At 36.9% G+C, this 23,706-nt stretch overlaps 1 protein-coding gene across 1 annotated transcript in view; it reads left to right on the forward strand.

The window, feature by feature from the left end:
• Positions 1-7: 7 nt before the first annotated feature.
• Positions 8-23,706, forward strand: part of CTPS2 (CTP synthase 2) — a 70,054-nt gene continuing 46,355 nt past the window's right edge. Inside the window, exons 1-13 of the mRNA XM_074534669.1 lie at positions 8-284; positions 1,651-1,856; positions 3,133-3,303; positions 3,627-3,727; positions 5,479-5,595; positions 6,283-6,366; positions 8,846-8,926; positions 10,264-10,415; positions 10,690-10,822; positions 12,930-13,018; positions 13,746-13,840; positions 14,651-14,713; positions 15,331-15,374. Coding sequence (XP_074390770.1) covers positions 1,673-1,856; positions 3,133-3,303; positions 3,627-3,727; positions 5,479-5,595; positions 6,283-6,366; positions 8,846-8,926; positions 10,264-10,415; positions 10,690-10,822; positions 12,930-13,018; positions 13,746-13,840; positions 14,651-14,713; positions 15,331-15,374 — 1,314 coding nt within the window. The 5' untranslated portion in view covers positions 8-284; positions 1,651-1,672. The remainder of the gene's footprint in view (positions 285-1,650; positions 1,857-3,132; positions 3,304-3,626; positions 3,728-5,478; positions 5,596-6,282; positions 6,367-8,845; positions 8,927-10,263; positions 10,416-10,689; positions 10,823-12,929; positions 13,019-13,745; positions 13,841-14,650; positions 14,714-15,330; positions 15,375-23,706) is intronic.

The following is a 23,706-nucleotide window of genomic DNA, read 5'->3' on the forward strand; positions in this document are numbered from 1 at the left end:
GGGAGGGGCGGCGCGGGCGGCGCGGGGCTCTCGGCTCCTGAGGCACCCGAGGCGCCGGGGAGGCCCCAGCGGGGCGGTCCCGGCCGGGCTGTGCCCAGCGGGGCTGTCGCTGTCCCCGGGCCCTCGCGTGTTGCCGGGCTGCGCTCGGAGGCGCGGTGCCTGCAGGAGCTGTGCCCCCGCCCCGGGCAGGTGGCGCCCCCGCCCGCCGGGCTGGGCTTCCCGAGGCGGGCTCTCCTGCTCTGCGCTGCCGGGCTCCGCTCGGAGCGGCCGCCTGTAACACCTACGTAAGTCTGAGGCCTCTCCCTGCTCGGCCCGAGCGCTCCCGCCGTGCGGCGCCTCTGGGGTGCAGCGCCCACAAATCCCGGCTGGAGGCGGCGGCTCCTGTGGATAAGGCTGGGCAGAGTAATTCGTGTGCCACTCCCCAGCAAAATGATTTCTTCCCTAACGCTATTTCCTTCATCTTTTACAAGTGTCTTCCCAGACCACCTGCAGTTTTCTTTACCTGTTTGAAGTAAACGCGTTTCCTGAAGCTGCTGAGATACCGCTGTTTTTGCTAAAATCACAGTAAAAATTTCATTTTGCTTTCTGTAAGCAAGATTTAGGGGTTCTAAAGTGGCGTGTACTCAAGATTTATACCGTTGTTGAAATTATCCCCCCTGTTTTCCTGAAAAGGGCTTTGAAAATGGCTTAGATGTTTATGATGTTAGTGTTGACAGCGAAGTTCGCTAAGTTTTGAAGGAATAGCCTGAAACAGAGATAGAAGGATCCAAGTATTAAAATCTTTGCTATTGAAAGAATTACATGTTAAAATTAAATGTCAAGGGGAAGTTAATCCTGGTGTTCCTTTTTCTCCTGAGTCAAATGTGTTTAATGGTTATGGTTGTCTTTTCAATCATATTGACAAGCAAATAGTTTATTAATTCCTATTACCAGAAATGTAAGAGCGTTGATAACAAGACTTGTTACATTCCTAAACTCAGTCTCCTGAAGATCTAGGCCTTACTTGTGTTACTTTAGTACAATAAAAAGAAGAATTAAAATGTTCATTGGGTGTCTACTGCTTCATACCAGCAGCTGAAGTACTACACTGCTTTGATTTGTTCTGAGGGCTGTTATATCAAATGCTGTTGCATGTTGAATTGGGTATTTAGGTAAGGAAAGGTTTTCTTGGCCCTAGAGTTCTTGCTGTATGGTGAGCCATGCTGTCACTGGTCAGAAATTGTTCAGTGCTTAGCCTCCGCAGCCGCCTGAATGGAATGTGAATTTGTTTACAGATGAGATACATTCATCCTGTCTCAGATGGGTGGAAAAATGCAGCTTGTAGCTGTTTGCTAAAATGTGTAAATAGTAACAAGTTTTGCAGTACTTCTGTGGATTTGCCACCCAGCACCCCTTTCTATCTAGAAACATAAATTAATATCTTGCTCTGTGTGTTGATCAGCCCCATCAGGACCTAGAGCATAAGATAAATGTTTATCTTACAGATTGGTGTACAACCTGGGAGAGGTGAGTCCTGCTCCCAGGTTCCAGGATGGTCATTTTTATTGTATGTTGCAGAAGGCCATTTCTATTTAGATCTTTGCAGATTGAGTCTGTGATCTTTCCAGACGTGAATGTACATTCCTCAGAAGCAAATCTCTGTTGTTTCAGATTTCCAGCTCAAGGTGTGTGCATGTGTGCTGATTTTCCAATGAAGTACATCCTGGTAACTGGTGGTGTCATCTCGGGCATTGGCAAAGGGATCATTGCGAGCAGCATTGGCACCATCCTGAAATCATGTGGTCTTCGTGTCACTGCAATCAAAATTGATCCTTACATAAACATAGATGCTGGAACCTTTTCCCCATATGAACATGGTATGAAGATAAGTGCTGTTCACAATAAGTGCTTTCACAAATGGTGTTTACAACTTGTTTTATCATTCTTTTGAAAGTTTTGTTGCTTACTGTGTTCTCAAGGACACTTTCTGCACTAAGTTAAGAAACAGAAGCCTGTGTTTTTAAAGATACTGTTATGAGCAGATGCTTTCTTTCTCAAAAATCCCACTTTACTGGGAAAATCCTAGCTGTAAGACTTGTTCAGTTAATGCTGTCTTCAGTTCAACTTGATTAAAAACCCCTTTTAAACAGTGCTATGAAACTTACTTGAAACTTAAGTCCTTAAGAGTTACTTGAGAATGCTTTTCTCTGGGTATCAGGGCCTTCTAATGTAAGTGCCTTCATGAGAGTTAGCTTAAGTTCTCATTTTAGTAAAAAAAAAATTATTCAAAAACATTAGTGAAGCTTAGAGAACCTAAGTTCATTAAAGTGGAGTGTTGTACTTTGGTGGAATATACATTCCTGTAGTCCATTTTTTTTTTTCTGCATTAATCATGTAATTTGTTTTGCCATTGATTTTATTGGGTCATGGCAAAATAGTTACAGTTTTTCTGAAGAGTTTTCCAGCCTTAGCTCAAGATCTAGTAAGCTGAGTTCAGAATTTAGAGACTCTTTAGAGGGCTGAGAAAAGTGTGAACCTGAAGGGTATTTTAAGTGGATTTTTCAGGGTCAGAAATAACCCATGTTGTGGGCATGGATGAAACAACTGACTCAGAAATGGTGATGATGTTTGAAGGAGCATTTTTCTTCATCATAACATTACTCCTGATTGAAGTCTCAATCTTTAAAATAGATCCAATCAACGAGAATTTATAGTGAAACACTTTGAACATGTATAATAATTCATGTTTACAAAAGCATAGTTTTTCTCTCCTGCTGGTAAATGAATATTTTATTTGTTGCTGATTTATGATTCCTAGAGGTTGTTTTCTTCCAGTGAAGGATTACTCTGCTGTTGAAATGCTGGTTAAATATTTATGTGGCTTAAATATTTTGGCAATGTAATTTACATTTTATTTGCAAAACTATATGTATCTGAGGGATGGACATTAGATATAAAACTGACTTGGATATTAAGTCATACAGAGTGACAATGCAGGTTTGGTTGCATTTTGGACTTTATTGATATGTTGTTGTCATGCATAATTTAATTTTTTTTCCTTCTGTTTTAAGATGTCTGTGGAATTCCTGCTGTGTGTTTCATAATTTCTGATTATTTTGTTGTTTTTCTGTCTGTTTTTGCTTTCTTTTTCAGGTGAAGTTTTTGTGTTGAATGATGGTGGAGAAGTTGACTTAGATTTGGGAAATTATGAGAGATTTTTGGACATCAGTCTCTATAAAGATAACAATATCACCACTGGAAAGATATATCAGCATGTCATTAATAAAGAAAGACATGGTGATTATCTGGGAAAAACCGTTCAAGGTAATATTTTTAATTTTGTATGTTTTTGTAATTTTAATTTTTAATTTTTGTATTTCTTAATTTTAGTCTATTCAGTCTTCACAAAAGTGGGGATCAGCTAGAACAGGTTACTTCTTGCTCTGCCACCTTCCTCCTTTCTCCCTTCCAAAAGATATGGGCATATTCCTGTAATGTTTGGCTTCTGGGCTCAAGGAAAGGAGAACTAGAGGGAGGACCTAGTAGTTTCTTCTTGGCTTTCTGTTCACTTAACCCCTTTTGCATGCAGAAATTAGGATATGGACCTAAAGTAAGCTCTGCTTGCCTTCTTTGGTTTTGTTTTGTAGTTGTTCCACACATTACTGATGCAGTTCAGGAGTGGGTAATGAATCAGGCAAAAGTTCCTGTGGATGATGACAAAAAAGAGCCACAAATCTGTGTAATTGAGGCAAGTATAGAATCTTTTAGGTTGTTTATCTACAGTGAACACGATGATCTTCTTTGCTTTCTCTTTGCTCCCTACTGTAAAGGGGTCAGACTGAAGTTTTATGGAGAGCAGAAATTCAAAAACACGTTCTGTGTTCTTTGGTTTGGTCTTATCTCTACAACTTCCATTTATTTGAATAAATCCACTCTAGAATACAACTGAAATTGAGCTTCTTAAGAGCTCATTACCTTAGAGAATTAAAGCAGTTACTGTAATGTGAACTGCCTATTCCAAGATCCAGATGTTTGACTGAAGCTTTATACTGTTAATAGTATTGAGAAATATTGTGTAATACCTGAAATCTCCTGTGGTCTGTAGGAGAGCCTTTAACTTTGTAGCTTCCATAGAACTTCAAATGCTCATCTTGTTGATTGTGGTCATGCTTAAAGGAATATATTTAAACAATGTGTAAGTTTGTTTCCCATTTTCTGATGTTATCTTTGGTGGCAACTTTGTTAATTACTTAACCTGCTGATGTTCTGCACGATGGAAACAAAGAGTTTGACCCACCTGTAGTAGGGCACTGAGACAGCTGGATGAAAGCCAGTAATTGCTAGTAGCACTATTACAGCAGAAAATAATGGAAAAAAAGATTATAGTTGTGAATTTGGCAGAACATGTCACAGATTTAATGCCAGAAGTGAGCTCTGCAATCAATAGTACCATAAACTTTGTGACCCAGCAGCAGAATTACTCATTGTTTCTTATGCAGAAGAATCTGCCTTGATTGAGATACACTTACCAGTATACCTACAGATTTTTTAAAGATGTTCACAGTGGGAGTCAATATGAAAAAGTAAATACAAAAGTTGCACAAAAACATAAATAAGTGATGGTCATATCAGTCCTTTAACTACAGTTTTTTCAGGTTTTTTTTGGGTTTTGGTTTGGAGGGTTTTTTTTTGTTTGTTTGGTTTTGTTACATTCATACCTCTAGCCTGACAAAATTATTTTTCTTTAGTACTCTAAAAAGAATTGTAATATTTTTCCATTGTAAAATCCTGAAGGAGTTAGACTAAATGTGTGTGATGTACAAATATAGTTGTCAGTTTTTCTGGTACTGGATGAACAGAAATATGTAATTCTGTCGAAAACCACTTGGTGGCACAAAAAGATCGTTCTGGAATACAACTATTTCATCAGACTTGTGTGCAAAGCTGCTTTATTCAGTGCTCAGTCTGCTGTAGCTCCCTGTGTCCTTGAAAGGCATCTGATTTCTGTCTTTATAAATAAATTTCAGCATGGATTTAGTCTTGCATTTTGGTTTGATAATAAACAATTATTGGTGTTGGAAAGCTGTGATAATATTGAGAAATGTCTATATCTAGTTAATCACAAGTATTTTTTAATCTGACAGGAAATAAAGTTTTCCTGTACAAAAACCTTTGCATCAGTTTAACTGTTGATTGCTGGTTCACCACTTTGAAGGCAGTGTGAGGCATGTATTATTCAGCAGCACCACACATCTTCCCATGGGAAGCTTGTGTATTTGGTGGAAAGTGAACATAACAAAACTGGAAAATTGTTTAATGTTTTCCACAAGAAACAAACCGTGCAGAGTAGATGAAAGCACTTTGTGGAGTATATTTGCACATTTCAATTGTCAGGGGTTTTTTTCAGATAAAAGTTTCAGAAAACATCTTGAAATATATGAGACTTTTTTTATTTTGTGTTTGCATTCTGCCACTCTGACATATCCATTTCCTTTTCAGCTGGGGGGAACCATTGGAGATATTGAAGGAATGCCATTTGTTGAAGCATTTAGACAGTTTCAGTTCAAAGCAAAAAGAGAAAACTTCTGTAATATCCATGTTAGCCTAGTACCACAGGTAAGTTATTAGAGTTAATATTATAAATTTTAATCTATATTGGCTTTATATTTGTTCACTTGTCTCATTAAGCCTTTCATGCTGGAGTCAAGTCAAGACCACTGTAACTCCTTGTACAGGACTGAAAGTATTTTTTCATTTGAACTCTAAATTTTGCTTCACTACTCACTGGGGATATTTTGGTAAGCAAAGGTTTGTAATGATGATAGACTTCACCTTCTACAGACAAAAAGATAATTACCAACTACAGCTGTGGATTAGAGAATTGAACAGCAATTGGTAGGATCAATTCTTGTAATTGAGAACAGAATTATTTATTACATGTGAATATCTCAAAAACAGTCACTGGAGGCTTTTTGCTGTGTTGGACATTCTCCATTTCTTAGCCAAATCCAACTTTTGGAATATTCTTCTTCTTCTGTCCAAACCAATTACATGGAAATTTTTCTCTGAAAACAAAAACAGCAAAATAAACTTGACCTGAATTGGAACCCTGTGGTTTCATCACAGTATTTCATATACAAGTGATAACAGTGGTGTCATTTCTGTTCCTGGCATATTATGGCTCTCTTTGGATATGTTTATTTCCTGCAAATATTACTTGCAATGAATTTTGTCTTTTAATCTGTAACTGCTTTGTTAGCAGATATTAGCTGCTATTTGAGCTTTCAAAATGTGCCTTTTCAGCCTAATGCTACTGGTGAACAGAAGACAAAACCAACACAGAACAGCGTTCGAGCACTGAGGGGTCTAGGCTTGTCTCCAGATTTGGTGAGTCAATAAATACTGATTTTTATTTATAGGTCATCTAGAAATATCCTTGCATAACTTGTGTTCAAAGAATAAGCCATAGTCTCTCAGGAGAAATGAGAATTTTAGAAGAAATGCAAAATATGTGCTGGATAGCTCCATTAAAGCCACAGGAAATCAAATTAGTCAAAATCACTCTAAGCTAACTTAATTTAACTAACTTCTTGCAATATCTTGGGACTGTAGCTAGGTTCTTCAAAGGCATCTTTTTTATAAAAATAATTCTTCACTGCTAAAAATAACTGAAAAATCAATTCACTTTGTAGAAAGACATGAATGTTTCTGTTTTCTTGTAACATTCAGATTTTTTTGCATTATTAAGAAGAGGCAATGTGTATATCCTAAAAAAGAAAAATTATTCTTAAGATAGTTACACAACTAAATTTTGTGTTGTGCTTCTTTTTGTTTTTATTTTGAGCTCTTTCATTTAACATTTATGAATGAATGTGTTTTTAACTACAAAACCAATGGATTTTGAAATAGGGGATGTGTAAGGTGTCCTTGGTGTGAAGTGGCTGTGACATGATAATCATAACCAGCTTGTGGAAGGAAAGACTTTTATTAATGTAATGCTGTACTGTGTTCCAAGTTTCAGGGCCTAATCTCCAAAATCCCTCTTGAAGTGCTCATTGCATAGGAAAGTTGCCTGTTCTTTTTGAAGGCCTTTAAGGCAATTGCTAGGGCCTGACTTCTCCCTCCCCACCAAAAAATGATTTTTTTTAAAAACCTGTTAAGTGGGTGTATGTAAGAAAAGGAGAACAGACAAACACAGTGCCTGGCTTGCATCTTGGGTTCTTGCCTGGGGCAGTTCTGGGACTGCCAGGAGCACAGTATCATTTTTGGTTTTTGGCTGCTGCTGTTGACACCTGAAGCAGGGACAGCTCTCACTTGAGATGCAGCCCCTTGGTGCCCTCATAAAGTTCCTTGAGTGCAGCTTCAGCACAATATTTAAATGGTTGCTGTCTTGGCCAGGCAGCACATGGGGCAGCTCCTACAGCTGAGCCTATTCCATCCAGTTCTGAATCCCTGCTGCCTCCCTGCCTGCTCCAGGCATCCCTGGGGGAGCTGCTCAGCTCTGTGTGCCCCAGCCTCTCTGTTCTGAGTGCCAAATGTGCTGTGGCTGCAGAGATCCTGTGCTCTGATGCAGCACTTTGAGTGTGCACTTGTCAGAGCTGCCCTGTTGGACTCAATTGTTCCTCATTTTGTGTTATGTTCCTTTGCAGTGCATCTCTCCCATTTTTATTGTAGCTTTGCTATTTTTGTGCTGGCTCTGATGTTTTTGATTTCTGTGTCTGCATTAGCTTTAAATTTGTCTCCACAAGATGGATGATAGATTTCAAAGTGGGTTTACTCATGTGCTTGTACTATCAAGGTTTATAAATTATACCTTCAGATTCAAACTGTACCAAATTTTACAAATGAATTGTGCTTAAGTGAATAGAATGTACAATTTGTTTCCTAATTACCTTTTGATCTAAAAGCACACTAATTTTCCCTTATACTTGGCATTTTTTTTTCTGTTTCTAGAATTACTTCTAAGGTTAGGGTAAGTTAATTAGACTCCATCAGTATTAATGTAGCTAAGCTGCATTAGCAAGGTGATCAAAGGGCAGCTACAAGTTTCTGAGCAAAAGGGCTGGATGAATTAAGTAGTTGCATTTGCTTGAAAGATGGGGAAAGTAATGAAGTAGCCTTGTAACAGGATCATCTTACGTTTTGTTATGCTTTCAGGTTTCAAAATAACTGAAGGGAGTGGACTGAGTAATAAGTAGGCACTTTACTAGAGCAGTTCTGCATTTTGATCTAGTTGCACCAAAGCATATGGTGTTTGTTTAAAAATCATTTTAACCAATGATTTTTTTCATTGGTTAAAATTATCAATATTTTCTAAAATTACTGGGGTTTAAATGTATCAGCAAAATACTAGCACCAGTAAAAACTCCATACAATTATGAATTAGTTTTCTTCTCTTTGGCCTCGTTTTTGTCATGATGTCTAAATTAAGAAGATGCTGAAATACTGAAAAACTTATGCATGTAAGCTAAGTAGTATTTCTCTCAATTTAAATCTGATCATATTGATTACAATATTTCTTTTGATTCATCATATTCATTATTATAGAGCTGCTAGACTTGAGGCAAAGAGTATTACAATAGTAGCTGCAAGAAATAAGATTATGAGGAAGGAATATTACAGAGAATGCCAATGAAAGATGAATGAAAATTGGTCAGTATGAGCAGGTGATGGATTTGCTTCTGCCTTGCTAGTACATATTTGTGAGCTCTGATATATCCTAGAACTTCAAAAGGGGGAAAGAGTAAAAAAAGGCACATTTGTTTATGTTCTGCTTCCAAAAGAGATGAATTTCACTATGAAATATTGAGCATCTTCTATTGGTTTGCAGAGTAAATATTTGAAGTTTTTCCCCCTCTTGTGACAGATAGTCTGCAGAAGTGCAAAACCTATAGAGATGGCCGTGAAAGAGAAGATTTCCATGTTTTGTCATGTGGAGCCTGAGCAGGTCTGTATTTCAATATTACATGTGGGAAAGTATACAAATATTTCTGTGCATTTCTCTTTTCAACTTCTGACTGTTTCATTCATATGTGATTGTTTTTATAATTTTTTATCTTGCTATTATGGATGCCACAGCATTTTCAAAATATCAGGAGTACATATGTTAAGTTTTATGTCAGACAGTCATTAATAATTTAAATATGTGTTGAGTAAAAGCTAATAAAAAACAGATTTTGAGTGCATGGTTAGTTGTTGTACATAGCATGAAACTGTACAGTTTTCACAACCGTGGCTGGTTTTATTCATTATTTATTATTATGTAGTTCTTGCCCATAAATCATCTCAGGTGATTATAATAATGGATGAACAAAGTGTGGTTAAAACTTGGTGATTTGCTTCTGTCCACAGGTGGTCACAGCCACGTGAACACTCTTACTGTGATTATATGTAATAGGCTAATTATGCCCTTAAGCATGCACCTACTGTGTAGTTATATATTCTCCTATAATTCATGTGTGGTTTTTCCCCCAATAGTTTACAATTAATTGCTATTCAAATATTACTTTTGATTAATTCACTGCTCTTTAAATTTTTTTGCAAGTGAGAGCATTTTATGTTTCAATGTTCTGGATAATGCTGAAGGTACAACAGATTCAGATTGAATGGGCACACAGAGAGGCAGGGGGCAGCACACACATGTACAAGGTTTGTGATGAGCAGAAGCAGCTCAGGGGTAACAGAGTATCCTTTACTGTTCATGTCTTGAGAACACTTGTGCTCCAGATTCTGAGCTCTGTGACCTCAGGTAAACCAAGCACAATCACCTTCATTGCTGGCAGCTTGGATGCAGTTTATAAATGTGTTCTGAACAAAAAGATCCTTAGATGGACTGTACTCAGTAATTACAGAGCCTAGTTCACCAACAGCATAATTTTAGGAGACTTTGTCACAACCAAATTGAGTCTGTTTTGTTAGGTTTAATTTGTTTTCTTGCTTTCATGCTTAATACTCCTCAAGCTTGTGAGAGGGGAGGAAAGAACTGCTAGCAGGCATGAGTGTTTGTGGAGCCAGATGTTTGCATTAAAACTGATGCATTGATAGGCTTGACAAGCATGTATGATGGTGTGAAGGAGAAGTAAAACACATTTTTCCTTTTTGAGTAACTTTTTTCTTGTAGATTTAATAGAACCTTAAATATTAGGTGTTCTGTCCTGCTCTTTCAAATATTTAAAAACCAGAATGTGTGTAGAATAAAAAATGCATGTAGTATCCAAAAGTAGAATGAATGTTTCCTATGAAAAATTTACATAAGTTTTTTATGTTCTGCCTTTTGTTTGTTAGGTGATATTTATTCATGATGTTTCTTCTACATATCGAGTGCCAATCCTATTGGAGGAGCAAGGCATCATTAAGTATTTTAAACAGAGGCTAAATTTACCTATTGATGACCAGCCAAGTGATCTTCTAATGAAATGGAAGAAAATGGCTTGCAGGTATTCTACATCCTGCTGCTTTCTCTAGAAGTGCTGTAATTCCAGGTCGGTTTTAGCTGATATGAAGTCAACAAACTGGACTGACTGGGTTAGTGCTGATGGACACCTGTGAATAGTGTGGGTTTAAAACCACTGGCAGTTTGGAAACTTAGGGGGATATTTTGTGGAGTTAAAGAAAAAGCAAACACTGTTGAAATGTGGGTTTTTTTTTTTTTTTTTTTGATTTTTTTTTGGTGAAATTTGGTGTAGTAACTGAAGAACTTGTTTTTGTCAGATACGAAAGGTTGCTGAAGGTGTGTTCCATAGCTCTCGTGGGCAAGTACACAAAGCTAAGTGACTGCTATGCATCTGTTTTCAAAGCTCTGGAACACTCTGCACTGGCAATTAATTACAAACTGGATTTAATGGTGAGCATATTTCTGGCTTTTGCTTTCAGGAATACTTTGATTCTACTGTTGTATCATTCTGTGGTAACCTACTAGTTCACATCATGTGTGGTAGTTTTAATTCATGTGTAAACTAGAAAATGAATCATGCAGATAAATACAGACTGCAGACTTTCATTTTTTAAAATAAATGTTTACAGATTTAATTATTTTATTTGTAACTAAACTACCTGAAAGGAACACTGAAGTTACCCAAAACTGGATCTGATGAAAAAGCAGACTTTATCTGCAAATTTGTATTTACTACCATAGTTAGATTTCACTTGTTTTCATGACACACAGTTTTATGGTGAACTTGGCAATCCTGGGTTAACAGTTGGATTCAATGATCTTAGACATCCTTTCCAACTATTTTGTTTATTTTATGACTAGAATTATTTATTGACTAGAATTTAATTATTTTATGACTAGAAAAGGGAAAATGTACCAATCTTAAAAAAAAAAAGAAAAGAAAAGGTAAAAAATAGCATTTGGGGAAATGGCAGATGGTCAGCCTTTTCTTGTTCCCTGGGAAGAGTATTAGCTAATACTCTAAAAAAGTTGTTTCTGTGTGCATGAAGAAACAAGAAAATGGGAACAGCCAGAATTGATCCCTGGGGATTTTAGATGCTGACTGGAAATGATCCTAAGCAGCCTGCTCTGACCTGACTTGCTTTGGGCAGGGAGTGAGGCTGGAGACTTCCCAATGTCCTTTCTGACTTACATGATTGTATCACTGTAGTGTTTTGTACTGACAGCTGCAGAGGGAAAAGTTTTTATGATATGAAAAATAGTTTTGCTTTTAGCAAAAAAGGTGAAAGGTGCCCTGTCTGCAAATGGACAGCAAGCTTCATGTGCTGCTGGTCTTAATTTTGGTGGGGCTTCTGCATTAACAAACATGAAAACTGATGGTTGCTGAGCTCTAGTGCAGTGTTGCAATGTTAACAGACACAGTTCCCACTGTACTTAACTGCATGTCCAAATCTCTTTTTAGTGCTTATGCCCAAAGGCTGTCAGTATAATCCCATGCTCTGAAGGAACTGCTTTATCTGAATGACAAAATGTTGATGCTTCTTTAACTGATAAATGTTCCTTCTTAATATGTTTGGCAAGGAAAATACAGTTGACTCCAACTGTCATTAGTTTCTCTTTCCAACCTCATACTATCATAGTGTCTTTTTAGTTGGTTATGTAATATTCTTCTAGCATAGAATAGTAACATTGAAAATTAGTTATTTTTCTGTTATATTTTTGATGCCTTCTGGAATGTGGAAAAAGTAGAAAATATTTGCTAGAAAGCAGTTTTGTCTGGGAAACTTTCAGCAATCTCCTTGTCAGTTGCCTTTCTCTGCACACAGGTGAGTTCTGCCATTTCAGATGATCTCATTTTTATGGAGGATGGACTCTACATCAGAATGTGGTTAATTATGTTAATCTGAGAAAAAGGCGGACAAAACCCAGAATCAAACTCTGATCTTTTGTGTCCCTAGTGCAGTACATTGTCCCCTCACTTAACTCTAGTGGTGCATCAGAACCTGGTTTTTTTAAGGACACTAGAGATTCTAATGCAGTATTTCCACTAGGGCATAGATAATGATTCTTTCTCCCCTTCTACCCAAGAGACCCAGGAACACCTTTCTCACAGACAATGCAGATTTTTCCAGTCTTATTATAAGACTGGACAAGCTGTGGCACCTAAAAGTCAGGCAAGGAAAGATCCTGGCCACATCCCATTGGGATGGCAGGAAAAGGTCAGCACCACTCCTTGTTTGGCCCTGGTTGCCCTAGGAGGGTAACCTGGGTTCAGAGTTGCAAATTCTAGTCAATCTGCTTCCCTGGAGGGTGCCAAACAGGGCTGCAGGCAGACACAGCTCCTGAGCTGTGTGCAAAGAAAAGGGCACAGATTGCTGCAGTTAGAGCAAACACTGGATCTTGAAAGCAAATACTGGGTCTTCAGTGAAGTTGTTACAGGTTTATTGGGAAAGTCACTTGAAACTGTTAATAATTTCTCTTAGCACTTGATCATGTACTGTCTACTGCTCCTTCTGTGGAAAAAGAGACCATTTCATTGTATGTTTTTCTTTATTAGTACATAGATTCAACAGAACTTGAACGTTCTATGGAAGCAGAGAACTCAGTGAAATATCACCAGGCATGGCACAAACTGTGCAAAGCAGAGTAAGTGACACTGGGCATTCTGTATCCTAAATGCAGACTATGGTATTTATTTCATGTGATGAAAAATGATTCAGTAAATTAAATAATTTCTCAACGTGTCCAGACTTTTGTTCCGTATGTGAAAGGATAAATTGAATGTGTGGTGAAAAACTTCAGCAAATTGAAGTATCAACATATATCCTCAAAGTCTGCTTAATCTCTTTAGACAAATTGCAGTTTTTTTGCTTGTTGGTTTAGGGTTTTGATTTTTTGTGAAAAAATCAGAAAAGTGATATTTTGATGTGAAATGTGCTTGCAAATGCACACTGAAAATGCAAATGCACACTTAAAAATGCACACTAAGAATCATTGCTAGGATTTCAATTTGTATTTTTAAAGTGATGTTGTTTCTTGTCTAGATGCATTTTGGTTTTTTGGTATTAAAAGATCTAAATTTTGGGCGTTAGGATTTTAAGCAGTGAATATGTAGCTAGTTTACTTGAGCAATATTTATTTAAGCAGTGGGAATTTCACTGTGAAATGTGATATTGGTCAGATGAGAATTGGGGTAGGTAGATGAAATAAATCTCCGATTTTTAATGTCTTTGTATTCTGAATGTTCATATGAAATATGCCTTTCATGAATTGTGCTTGCTTAGTTTTAACTTCAAGAGTCTTCAAGTTGTGTGGATTCCTCTGCTGGCTTGATTCTACATGTATATTCTTTTCTATATGGCTGTCATTACAGTGGCATTCTGGTCCCAGGAGGTTTTGGAATTAGGGGAACAGAAGGCAAACTCCAAGCTATCTCCTGGGCAAGAACAAAGAAAAAACCTTTTCTTGGTAAGATCATTAGAGTGAGAAATTGCTGTGTTTAGGAGATGTATAGCAAGCTAATTGATTTGATTAAAAAAAGACAAACCCCCACATTAGAGAAGGGTCCTGTCTTAGGGAAGTATGTGTGATGTTGTGACTATCTGCCATGTAGAGAATTCCCAGGAGCATAGTCTTGTGCCACATCTACTGTATGAGGAAGGAAAAAAAACCAATCCCTTCTGCAAAGGTTTAATTTACATGTACAAAAGTGGAGAGTCTTTGCTTCTCATTGTAATTATATCACTATAATTCTCTTTAGTAAACAGTATGCAGAAAACATAAATATCTTTGGATCACTTTTGCTATATTAAAGGTTTTTTGTTTTAATTTACTGCTATATGTTATTACAGTGAAGTAAAAAATATCATCTGGCCTATAAGCTAAGTGCTGTTTGTGTACCTCTGAGGCTTTGCTTCCCACTCCACATTTCTTACTTTTAAGTGTCTGAGTAGTTGCCAAAGCAAAGTTTGAATCTGTATATACCCAGGCTTACAGCTTCTGTTTGTCTTTGCAATAATTATTGGTAAAATAGATGAGAGGAATAAAATATCTTTGAAAGGGCTTAAAGTGCATAATTGTGTCACGTATATTTATAATGTGCCAAGTGTGAAATGTGAGTTTTACATTGAGCAGCCACTTTTGGTTTAGGTTTTTTGTAAGTCTGTGTATATGCAATGAATACCAAGATTTCAAAGCAGTCAAGTTTAAGACAGAGCAGCAAGTACTTAGTCCCACTCTTCAGCCTGGAAATTCTGGAGTTTTTGTTTTCTCTTCTAGGAGTTTGCCTGGGAATGCAGTTAGCAGTTGTGGAATTTGCAAGAAACTGTTTGAATTGGGAAGGTGAGCTCAGTAGACTGGTGTGAATATGATTTATTTAGAGGCACTTTTATTCTCTGTGTGAAATGTATGTCTATTATTAGAACTGTTTACAGATCCTGTGGTTGGTAGATACTTAGCCCTTGCAGCAAGACCATTTTCAGCTAAGTACCCTGTGCTACCTCTCTGTGCAAGGGAGGAAGAACTCTTTGTTATGTGCATTGTTTGAAATCTGCTTTTTGATCTAAAGCGTGTAGAAGAAAGTGTGCTTAGAGTTCACCTCTGTAGTCTCTTTCTGAAATGTGCTGGTGGTGAGAAGTAAAAGCTGAGTTTTCTTACTTGCCTTCATTGGCCAGAGTGGCCAAACAAGAGCCATTCAGTAGTAGTATGAAGAGATTTAACTTACCAACAATTTCTAGTACTAAGAGCTGAGAGGAAAGTATTTTGGAAAGCAGGAAAGGGAACTTCTGTGTCTGAGGTCATATGCTTCCTATGATTACTTCAAAAGTGATGCAGGATGCATTTCAACTCATGAGATTGTAACATAAATGTAGACAAGCCCTGAAATGCCACAGAGCTGTTATGAGTTTGTAGTGCATGTAGAGCAAATGTACTGTGCTTACTTTGAGCTTCTGTTCCAGATGCAAATTCTACAGAATTTGACCCAGACACAAAAAACCCAGTTGTAAGTACTGTTTCTTCCCTGCATGTGTTTTGTGAACATATGTCTTTCTTAAAAAGAGAATTTGACTCTGTGTTACTTAAAATTTATCTATATTTCTATGTGGTAGGACATGAGGTGGTATCTCCTGTCTTTACTCAGTATTGCTTAGAAAGGTATTTTCCTTTGATAGTCTCTTGCCATTGCCTATTTGTTTCTGTGAATTGCCTTAGCTTTATTTTTGTAACTTTTCTAATGGTTTCCTTGTGTGTAAACTCATGCTGGGAGTAGACAATAATTATCAAGTTGGCTTTACTAGGGAATAAAATATAAAAGGGAACTGAAATGTGTAGCACAAGCTATTACCAAAATAAAAATTTGTATGACAAGATAAGGAGTAAATGGAAATGGGTTGGAAAATTCTTATATTTCCTATATATATATAGTAAAAATAACCACCACAGCCATCCTCCCCATGCATCTTATGATCCTCCTTTTGACAAAAATGTCAATGCCCCAGATATGGCAGGGCTCTCTGCATCATATTCCGATGATAGGATTTTAGAGTGGATTTCACCACATTTCTAATGTAGTAAAACTTATAAGTGATCAGGGAAAGGGGGTTTTTAAGAAAATGAAAAAGAACAGAAGTAAATATGAGAAATAAAGCAGCATCTTGGTGTGAGATGCAAAAATTTGCTCTAGTGACAAATTAAGTAGGTTGCTCAGTGACCTACTGTTTCTCTATGAATTTCCTTCAAAAGAATTTTGTTGGAATTTACAAGTAAAACATACTTTTTCACATCTGCTTAGTCTGAAATGTGCAAATAAGAGGGTTTTTAGAGCATTTGCTCAGATTGTCAAAGTTGCTTGTTTGCATAGGAAAGATAATCTAGTCTGAACTTCTGAGGGTAAATTAAAGACCTTCAGAGCTGCAGGGTAGACTTGCTGCTAGAATTTGGTGGTATTTGGAGAAGTCCACAGGTGAGTGAAGGGAGACTTTTGGCATGAAATTTGTGGTCTTGCCATAGTTAGAAGTCTCTTCCTTTCTCCTTGATTATGTGCAAAAATGTACTCTCTCTCTGCAGGGGTCAATTTCATAATAGCAATGTGTTGTAAAATGTGGAAGATGTTGAAAGAAAGATGTGGAATTTTAGGCTAGAACAAGATAGAGCACAGAAGAGTGATTCTGGGGCATCCTTATTTCTAGAGCTTTTTGAGTGTCAGTTTTATTTAATGATATTTATTTAATTCGAGTGTCAGTTTTATTTAATGGTGTTTAACTGGGTGATCTGCAGTTTACATTCAAGGGCAAGTAAGGTAGATTGTTAAAGAGAAAATTATGCGTACATAAAGTTAACAAAATAATGGAGTGAATGTGTCATAGAAGATTAATACATTGTTTATGATGGAAGTGTTGCCATTGCAGTGTGTATAATGGATATTCTGTTTTTCTGAGCTGCATTAAGGTTCTGAAATTGGTTATTGATAGTCATATTTCGGCATCTTAATCTGATCTTTGACACTTAAGTTCTGGATAAGAAACAGATGTAAATCATTTCAGGTGGGAGATTTGCACTACCAATAATTATAGCCACTAAATAATCCACCTTAGCAGAGTCCATCTTGTGCTGAAAGCTGTTTAGATATTCTGTGTAATCAATAATAACAGTTGGAAGAGAAGCAGATTACTGAACTATCAAACTGATGTAGATGTTTCATTAGCCAAGAAAGTTAATTGGAGTGTATCAGCACTGATAATATCTTGTGATGCCACTGTGCACTAACTTAGGACTGAAGCAGTGTACTTTTCTTTTGGTTTCCCCTCCTTTGAAAACAAAAGAGGGAGGAGAAAGGTACTGGTGAGGCAGTAGTTACATTTCCTTTTATTTTTAAAAAAAAGAACTTGACAGGTGGTTTGGCAGGGGAACTGAGGGGCATCATAAAAGATGCAGCTACTTACATTGCTTCTTAATTTGCTAAGCATTCAGGTACTCAGAACAGGACTACTAAAGTTGATAGTTTCATCTAAAGCACTTAGAAAATATTTTGGTCTGTTGTGTTTCTCTTTGTTGACTGCATCTATGTAAATTTGAACGTTTTGCTGCAAATAAAAACTACAATTATCAAGTAGTCCTGTAAGTCAGTATTATACAGAATCACTTAGGTTGGAAAAGACCTGCAAAATCAAGTCCAACCTTAAACCAAATACCACCTTGTCAACTGGACCACAGCCCTAAGTACCATGTACATCTGTGTCTTGAACATCTCCAGGGATGATGACCTCACCACATCCCTGGCTGGCCCATTCCAGTGCTTAGCAACCCTTTCAGAGAATACATTAGTTCTGATTTCCATCCTGAACCTCCCATGGCACAGCTTGGGGCCCTTTCCACTCATCCTGTCACTGGCTGCCAGGGAGAATCCCCCGGTGCCCACCTGCTGCCTTTGGGCAGTCGTAGAGATTGATGGGGTCACCCCTGGGCCTCCCTTTGTCCAGGCTAAACCCCAGCCTCCTCAACAGCTCCAGTCAGACTTGTGCTCCAGACCCTTCTTCAGCTCTGCTGCCATTTTCTGGACATAATCCAGCACCTCCATGCCCTTTTGCCCAGGGCAGCTTTCTAGCCATCCTTCCCCAAGCCTGGAGCATTGCCCTAGCTCAGCAGGCCAATGAGGGAGATAAATGAGCTCTGAGAACAGCCCAAGTTCTTGGTTGATTATTTGCAGGTGATGTTCCCATTATGTATTTTTAAGCTTTCTGCTTTACTTCCTAGCCATTTTAATAAATAATGATAGGTAAATTTTTAGTCTTCTTTGCAGGAGGATGGCTGTTCAAAAAGGTCATGCATTTGCTTGAGTGTGGAGCTTGGTATGAATTTTCTCATGCAAACAGTAATTTCACAAATAACTCCTTTAAAGGGAAACAATATGGTCTGAACTGCTAGTGAACTGGATTCAGTGGATGGATGAAGAGTTGTTTTGTTCCATTTCTCTCATCTTCCTTTACTTTTTTAAATGATGCTTTAAATTATGTTATTTGTCAGTTTTATTGCAACTGCATCTAATACTGCTTTGGAAGAAGAAAAAAAACTTTCTGGAAATGGTTTTCCTTTTTTTTCCTTTGATTTACAAAAGCTAATTGTAATTGTGATCATTGTTCTTCATGAACAATTACATCTTGTATAGGATCATGAACCTGATCTTACTGCACTGGGTAAAATAACTGCATTTTCTATATACTCAAGAAATTGTGCAGAAGTATTTTTTGCCAGTAGGTGACACTCTTAAAACATGTTAATTCCCTAGTGCCCATGTTTCCTATTCAGGATGTCAGTAACCTGATTGAATTCCAAAATTTCTAAGGTTGTCTAAGAGATGAAAAGGAATGTATGTCTCACACATGCAAAAAGCATGTCCTAAATTTCTGTGATTGTACTTAGGTGTGTGTGTAAATTTAGTAGTGGAGCTTGGTTAGCATAATGTGCATGTGGTGTATTTACTTTTTAAATCAAAGCATATCATTAATTTAAAATATTTTTGCAAACCAGGGAAAAAAACAATACATACAATTTTCTTTCTTTCAAGAAATAACATATTTCAACAACCAAAGGGGTTTTGTAAAAGAATGGCCTGGGAGCATGTTAGGACAATCATATGATGTTTAAACATCATATTTTTTAAGGCTTCTATTCATGCATCACTGGTGTGGAGTACTTTATTCCTCATTTCATTGAGGGGAAATTCAGGGATGGGAACCGCAGTAGTGTGGGATCTTGAATGCACTTCACAGGCTTTGCAATTAAGCCAAGTCTTTAAGTCCTTAAGTAACTTAAGAGATCTATGTGATTTATCAATATAATGGATGATGTTGGTGTTAAAATTCAGTCCAAAACTCCAAGTTCTCTAGTAGGATTAGTCCCTAATCCACTGATTACTTGTCTTCAAAATATCTGTTCTTCATATTTCTCTTTTACTAATTTATTCTTGAAGTAAATAATAATTCCCATGAAAATACATCTGTTACAGGAATCATGCAATGAAAAGGTTAAGACTGCACCAAATAAAGCTAATGAACTTTAACTGCAATAACAGTCACTCAGTTTATATATATACTTGTATGTTCCCATTCACAGAGTCATAACAAAAAAGTACATACTTATGTAAATGTAATTTAAAATGAGCAGCTAATGTTGCAGTTATCATACTTGGCATTGTTACATTGCTATTGAAAATTAGTACTTAATTTTTGAAAAATTTGAACTACTTGTTTTATGAAGTGTCATCTTTTGTGCATGATGAAACTGAACTGTGAGGAGTATTGGATAGTGTACTGTAGGAAATGTTCCTCAAATGGAATGCTGCACCTTTCTTTTTGTGTGTTTTAGAAGCTGCGTGATTTGAATTTCTCTGGAGATCCAAATAATAGCCCAGGTAGAGCAGAATTTGTTAAATAACACCTCAAATGTAGTGTGAAATAGAAACAGTAGTTCTGGACTAGTTGGAAGGTATTTTAGCTGGATTGTGTGGCTGGTGACTGTGGATAAAACACAATGCAAACATGCTTATTTTTCTGTTAAATCTTTATTCCATATGATTTAAAATAATAACAAATCTGTGGGTTTAGATGTACATGTCATGTAAACAAATGCCAGGCTCTTCTCCAAAGCAGTGATACTCGTCCTTGCAGATGCCTCACTGTCCTGTACTAGTTATCTTTTTTACAATCATCATAAACTCATCAAAGCTGACAGATCCATCCTTATTTTTGTCCAACGATTTAATTATGTTATCAAGTGAGAATTGATCCTGTTTTTATAAGACAAGAATTAAAGGAAAAAAAAGAGAATGAAATGATTAGATCACCATGAGCATTTTCCTATGAAGCACGTTGCTAAGAAATGATGCAGTCAATAACAGTCAGTGTTACTTGAAGGTGTTACTGGTGGTGTTGTATTTACTGGTTTGACTGGTTAAACTAGTAGGACAGTGTCTGCTTTTGCCTGCCAAAAATGTTAACAAAGGTGTATAAACATTTGAGAAAGATGAAATATTACTCAGATGGGCTACTTCATTCTTCTGGGTAAATTTGGAATCTGGGCAATGGAGCAGGTGAAATAGCTGCAGCAGGTGCATAATCACCTGTAAAAATTAATTTGAATATCACCTACTCCTTTTTTAGACACTAAATTTGGCCCTGTATGCACATTTTGAAAGAATATTGCTACTGTCTTTATGCTTTGGGCCAGGATCTGAGGGTCTCTTTCCCTCCCCCTTCTCCCTCCTTAGTAGGAATACTGTATTCACTGCTAAAAACATCTTGCTAATGTAAAACATTTAGTTTAGATTATTAGCTTCTTTTATTTGTTGTCTGGTAAGAGTGCATGTAGCATCCTGATGCAGTGAATATTCTGATAGCAACCCTGATCAGGCTAATTAAATAATGTAAACCAAATTTGGAGTTATAATTTAAATTCATAAAATGTTTTCTTTTGTTCATACCCTGGATCTCTGCATGTTTTATAATCACCTGTTATGTTTTGATATTGATTTATTATGGTGTCATAAATATTTGGAAACAGACTTGTTGCTTGAAAATGTCTGAGGTCCAGACAGAAAACATCAATATTGCTTTTTCTGAACAGTTCCATTTCCACATATCTGGGAAAATGTGTATGATGCTGAATTGTGTTCAGTGTTACAGAAAGTATTATATTTCTGAATTTGCCATCACATTTCTGTAAATTTTTGACAATCAATTTCTAGGCTGTCTTTTAAGGGAAAGAAAAAACCCTTTGTGTTTTATTGGGTTTTTTGGGGAGCCTGTTGTTAATAAGCCATATCATGTTAATTGAACTTACTAAACTGGATTACTGTAGTTCTCAAAATACTGTTTTTCAATGGGAGTGCCACTTATTTCAGACCTTCAGCAAAAATTGCTTTTGTGAGATATGTGAAACATAGTATTTAAAGATTGTCTAGCATAAAAATCTAAATTGATTCCTAATGCAATTCAGGAAAGAGAATATATATAAAATCAGAGAATATATATAAAATCAGAACAGAGATTTTTTTCTAGCTACAGAAAATGGGTATTTCTCTCTCCAGCTTGGTGACATCTCTTTTCTTTACTTGGCATCGTTCTGGAATGGCAAAACTTCTTTTATTTTGTGATGGTGCTAATTTAACCTAGGTAGAAATTGGCTGAAGTCTCTTGCTTTTAAATATGTGCTACTATTTTACTCTGTTTATAGATTTTTTTCTATATATTTTATAGATTCAAGATGAATTATTTAGATTGAAATGAAAAATATTTTATAAGATTCAGGTACAATATTTCAGGTGAAATACAGCTTGTATTAAAAAAAAAAAAAAAACAAAAACAAACCCAAACAGAACAGCTCTAAGACTTTTTTTGCATTTGATTTCATAGAACTTTGTTATAAACTCTGTGCTGAAATATCTGTTTGAGGCTACTGTTACCAATGTAAATGAAGTTTTATAAGCCAAACCTTATTTAAGAATTATGGATTTTAGTGAAACCATTTGGACACAGTATCTGCCCTGAACATCATTGCCTGTATTTCCTTTTTCTCATGCATTCCATAGAAGCACAGTGAATAGAATGAGTGAAACTTACCTTCAGGTACTGTGCAAATTGATTCTGAAGCAGACTCTTCAGCCCACCAATGGACAGGGCACTGGTGCTGCCCTCCTGTAAAGCATACTGGGTAAAATACTTCAGGAGGTTTTCATTGAGTAAATGTTCCATGTTTCTCAGATGCTGTCTTGAAGAATAACTGCGAACAAAACAGACAATAACAATCACAATTTGAAATATGTCTGACACTCTTCCTTTTTTAATTAACCATTTAATGAGCAATACTTAACCTAATGAAAAGAGTTGAGTTTTTTTCTCTGTAAAATTGATCAACTTTCCCAAGAAAGGAAATCGTCTAAGTTAGGCTTAAGGGTTTGAAAGACCCAATATATTTAGGTTATGCTTACCTCACTCAGAACCCAGAGCTTTCAGATGTCCAGCAGTGAGAGTCTCAGATTGGGACAACCTTTATAGTTGCATGCTCCACCCTAATTATGAAACTGGCATGTGTCATTGAGTCAGTGCACTAGTTATTGTGTTTTCAGTAGTCAAAGGAATAGGACACTTTAGCAGTAGAAATGAGTAATATTTTTTTATCTCTGAAATATGTCATCATCCTCCACTGCACTTGGTGTATATTTATTTGCTCTTTATGAGTGATACTGGAAAAGTTTTCTAGCTTGAATTTGTGTATTCCTCACTTCAAGATGAACGACACTCAGAGAAAAGACTCCTATGGTGATGTGTATAGCATTTGTTATTATAGTGGTCTCTTGGAAAATGGCAAATATAAGGGGTTTTTAAACCTATCCAAATATGTAAATAAAATATTAAGAAGCTACTCACTCTTTGTGTGAGTAGTTAATCACATTTCTCCACACTTTGTGCTATTTCTTAGCAAAGGAAAAAGATGAAGTTTCTTTGGAATAAAATATTGGTTGCTAGTGTTAAGAAACAAAACGTAGCATGATGTGAATGGTCAAAAGCAAGTGTTCTAAATGAGAAAGTTGAATGTGAGGTTCTGAAAAACACTCCCTTCTTGGGAACACCTTTATAACTGACTGTTGTGTTCTGCAGGTTCTGAATGTTCCATTCTGAATGTTCCAATGGTTTTATCATGTTCCATTGATGGTCTGTGGGACATCCTGGAGCTGATAATCAGCCTGTGGTTGATGCTTCATGACCCAACACTGTTAATTTTGCAACTGCTGAGTTGCTGGCTCTGGTTGTGGTTTCTTCCTGTGGTTTCTAATCTGCCTGCTCTCTGTTGACATTTTTTTTGTGCTTGGCTTCAGGGCCACTGACTAGATTTTTCACCCTATCCATCATTTCTTCAGAATCAGTTGTCATTTCATCATTTATAACTCTAAACAAAGAGCTTTGTGGGTCTGTAGGACGTGGATGGAGCAGAAGGGATGTTTTTGGAACTGCAGATGTATGGGTGTAGGATTCCATAATAGGTAAGTAGGAAGTTTCCTGAGAAAACCAGGCAAACTTTGGTAGATGAATTATGTAGATACACACCTTGCATTAGCAGCCCATTTGAATGTGCTTGCACTCACTTCCAAGTGTCAGGAGAGTATTAGAAGAGTCCCTAGAGATCATATAGCTAATTATTTCCTTTTCCCTGGAGTGGGGTTATCAATATTTATACTGGATGTCTGCTCAACTTATTAAGTGCCTTAAATAACAAGGAATCTACAGCCTCCTTATCTGGTCTATTCCTTTTGGGTTTTGTTAGAGTGTATTACTGTGTGT

Source organism: Zonotrichia albicollis, chromosome 2 (assembly GCF_047830755.1).
Source record: "Zonotrichia albicollis isolate bZonAlb1 chromosome 2, bZonAlb1.hap1, whole genome shotgun sequence".
Classification (NCBI taxonomy): Eukaryota; Metazoa; Chordata; class Aves; order Passeriformes; family Passerellidae; genus Zonotrichia; species Zonotrichia albicollis.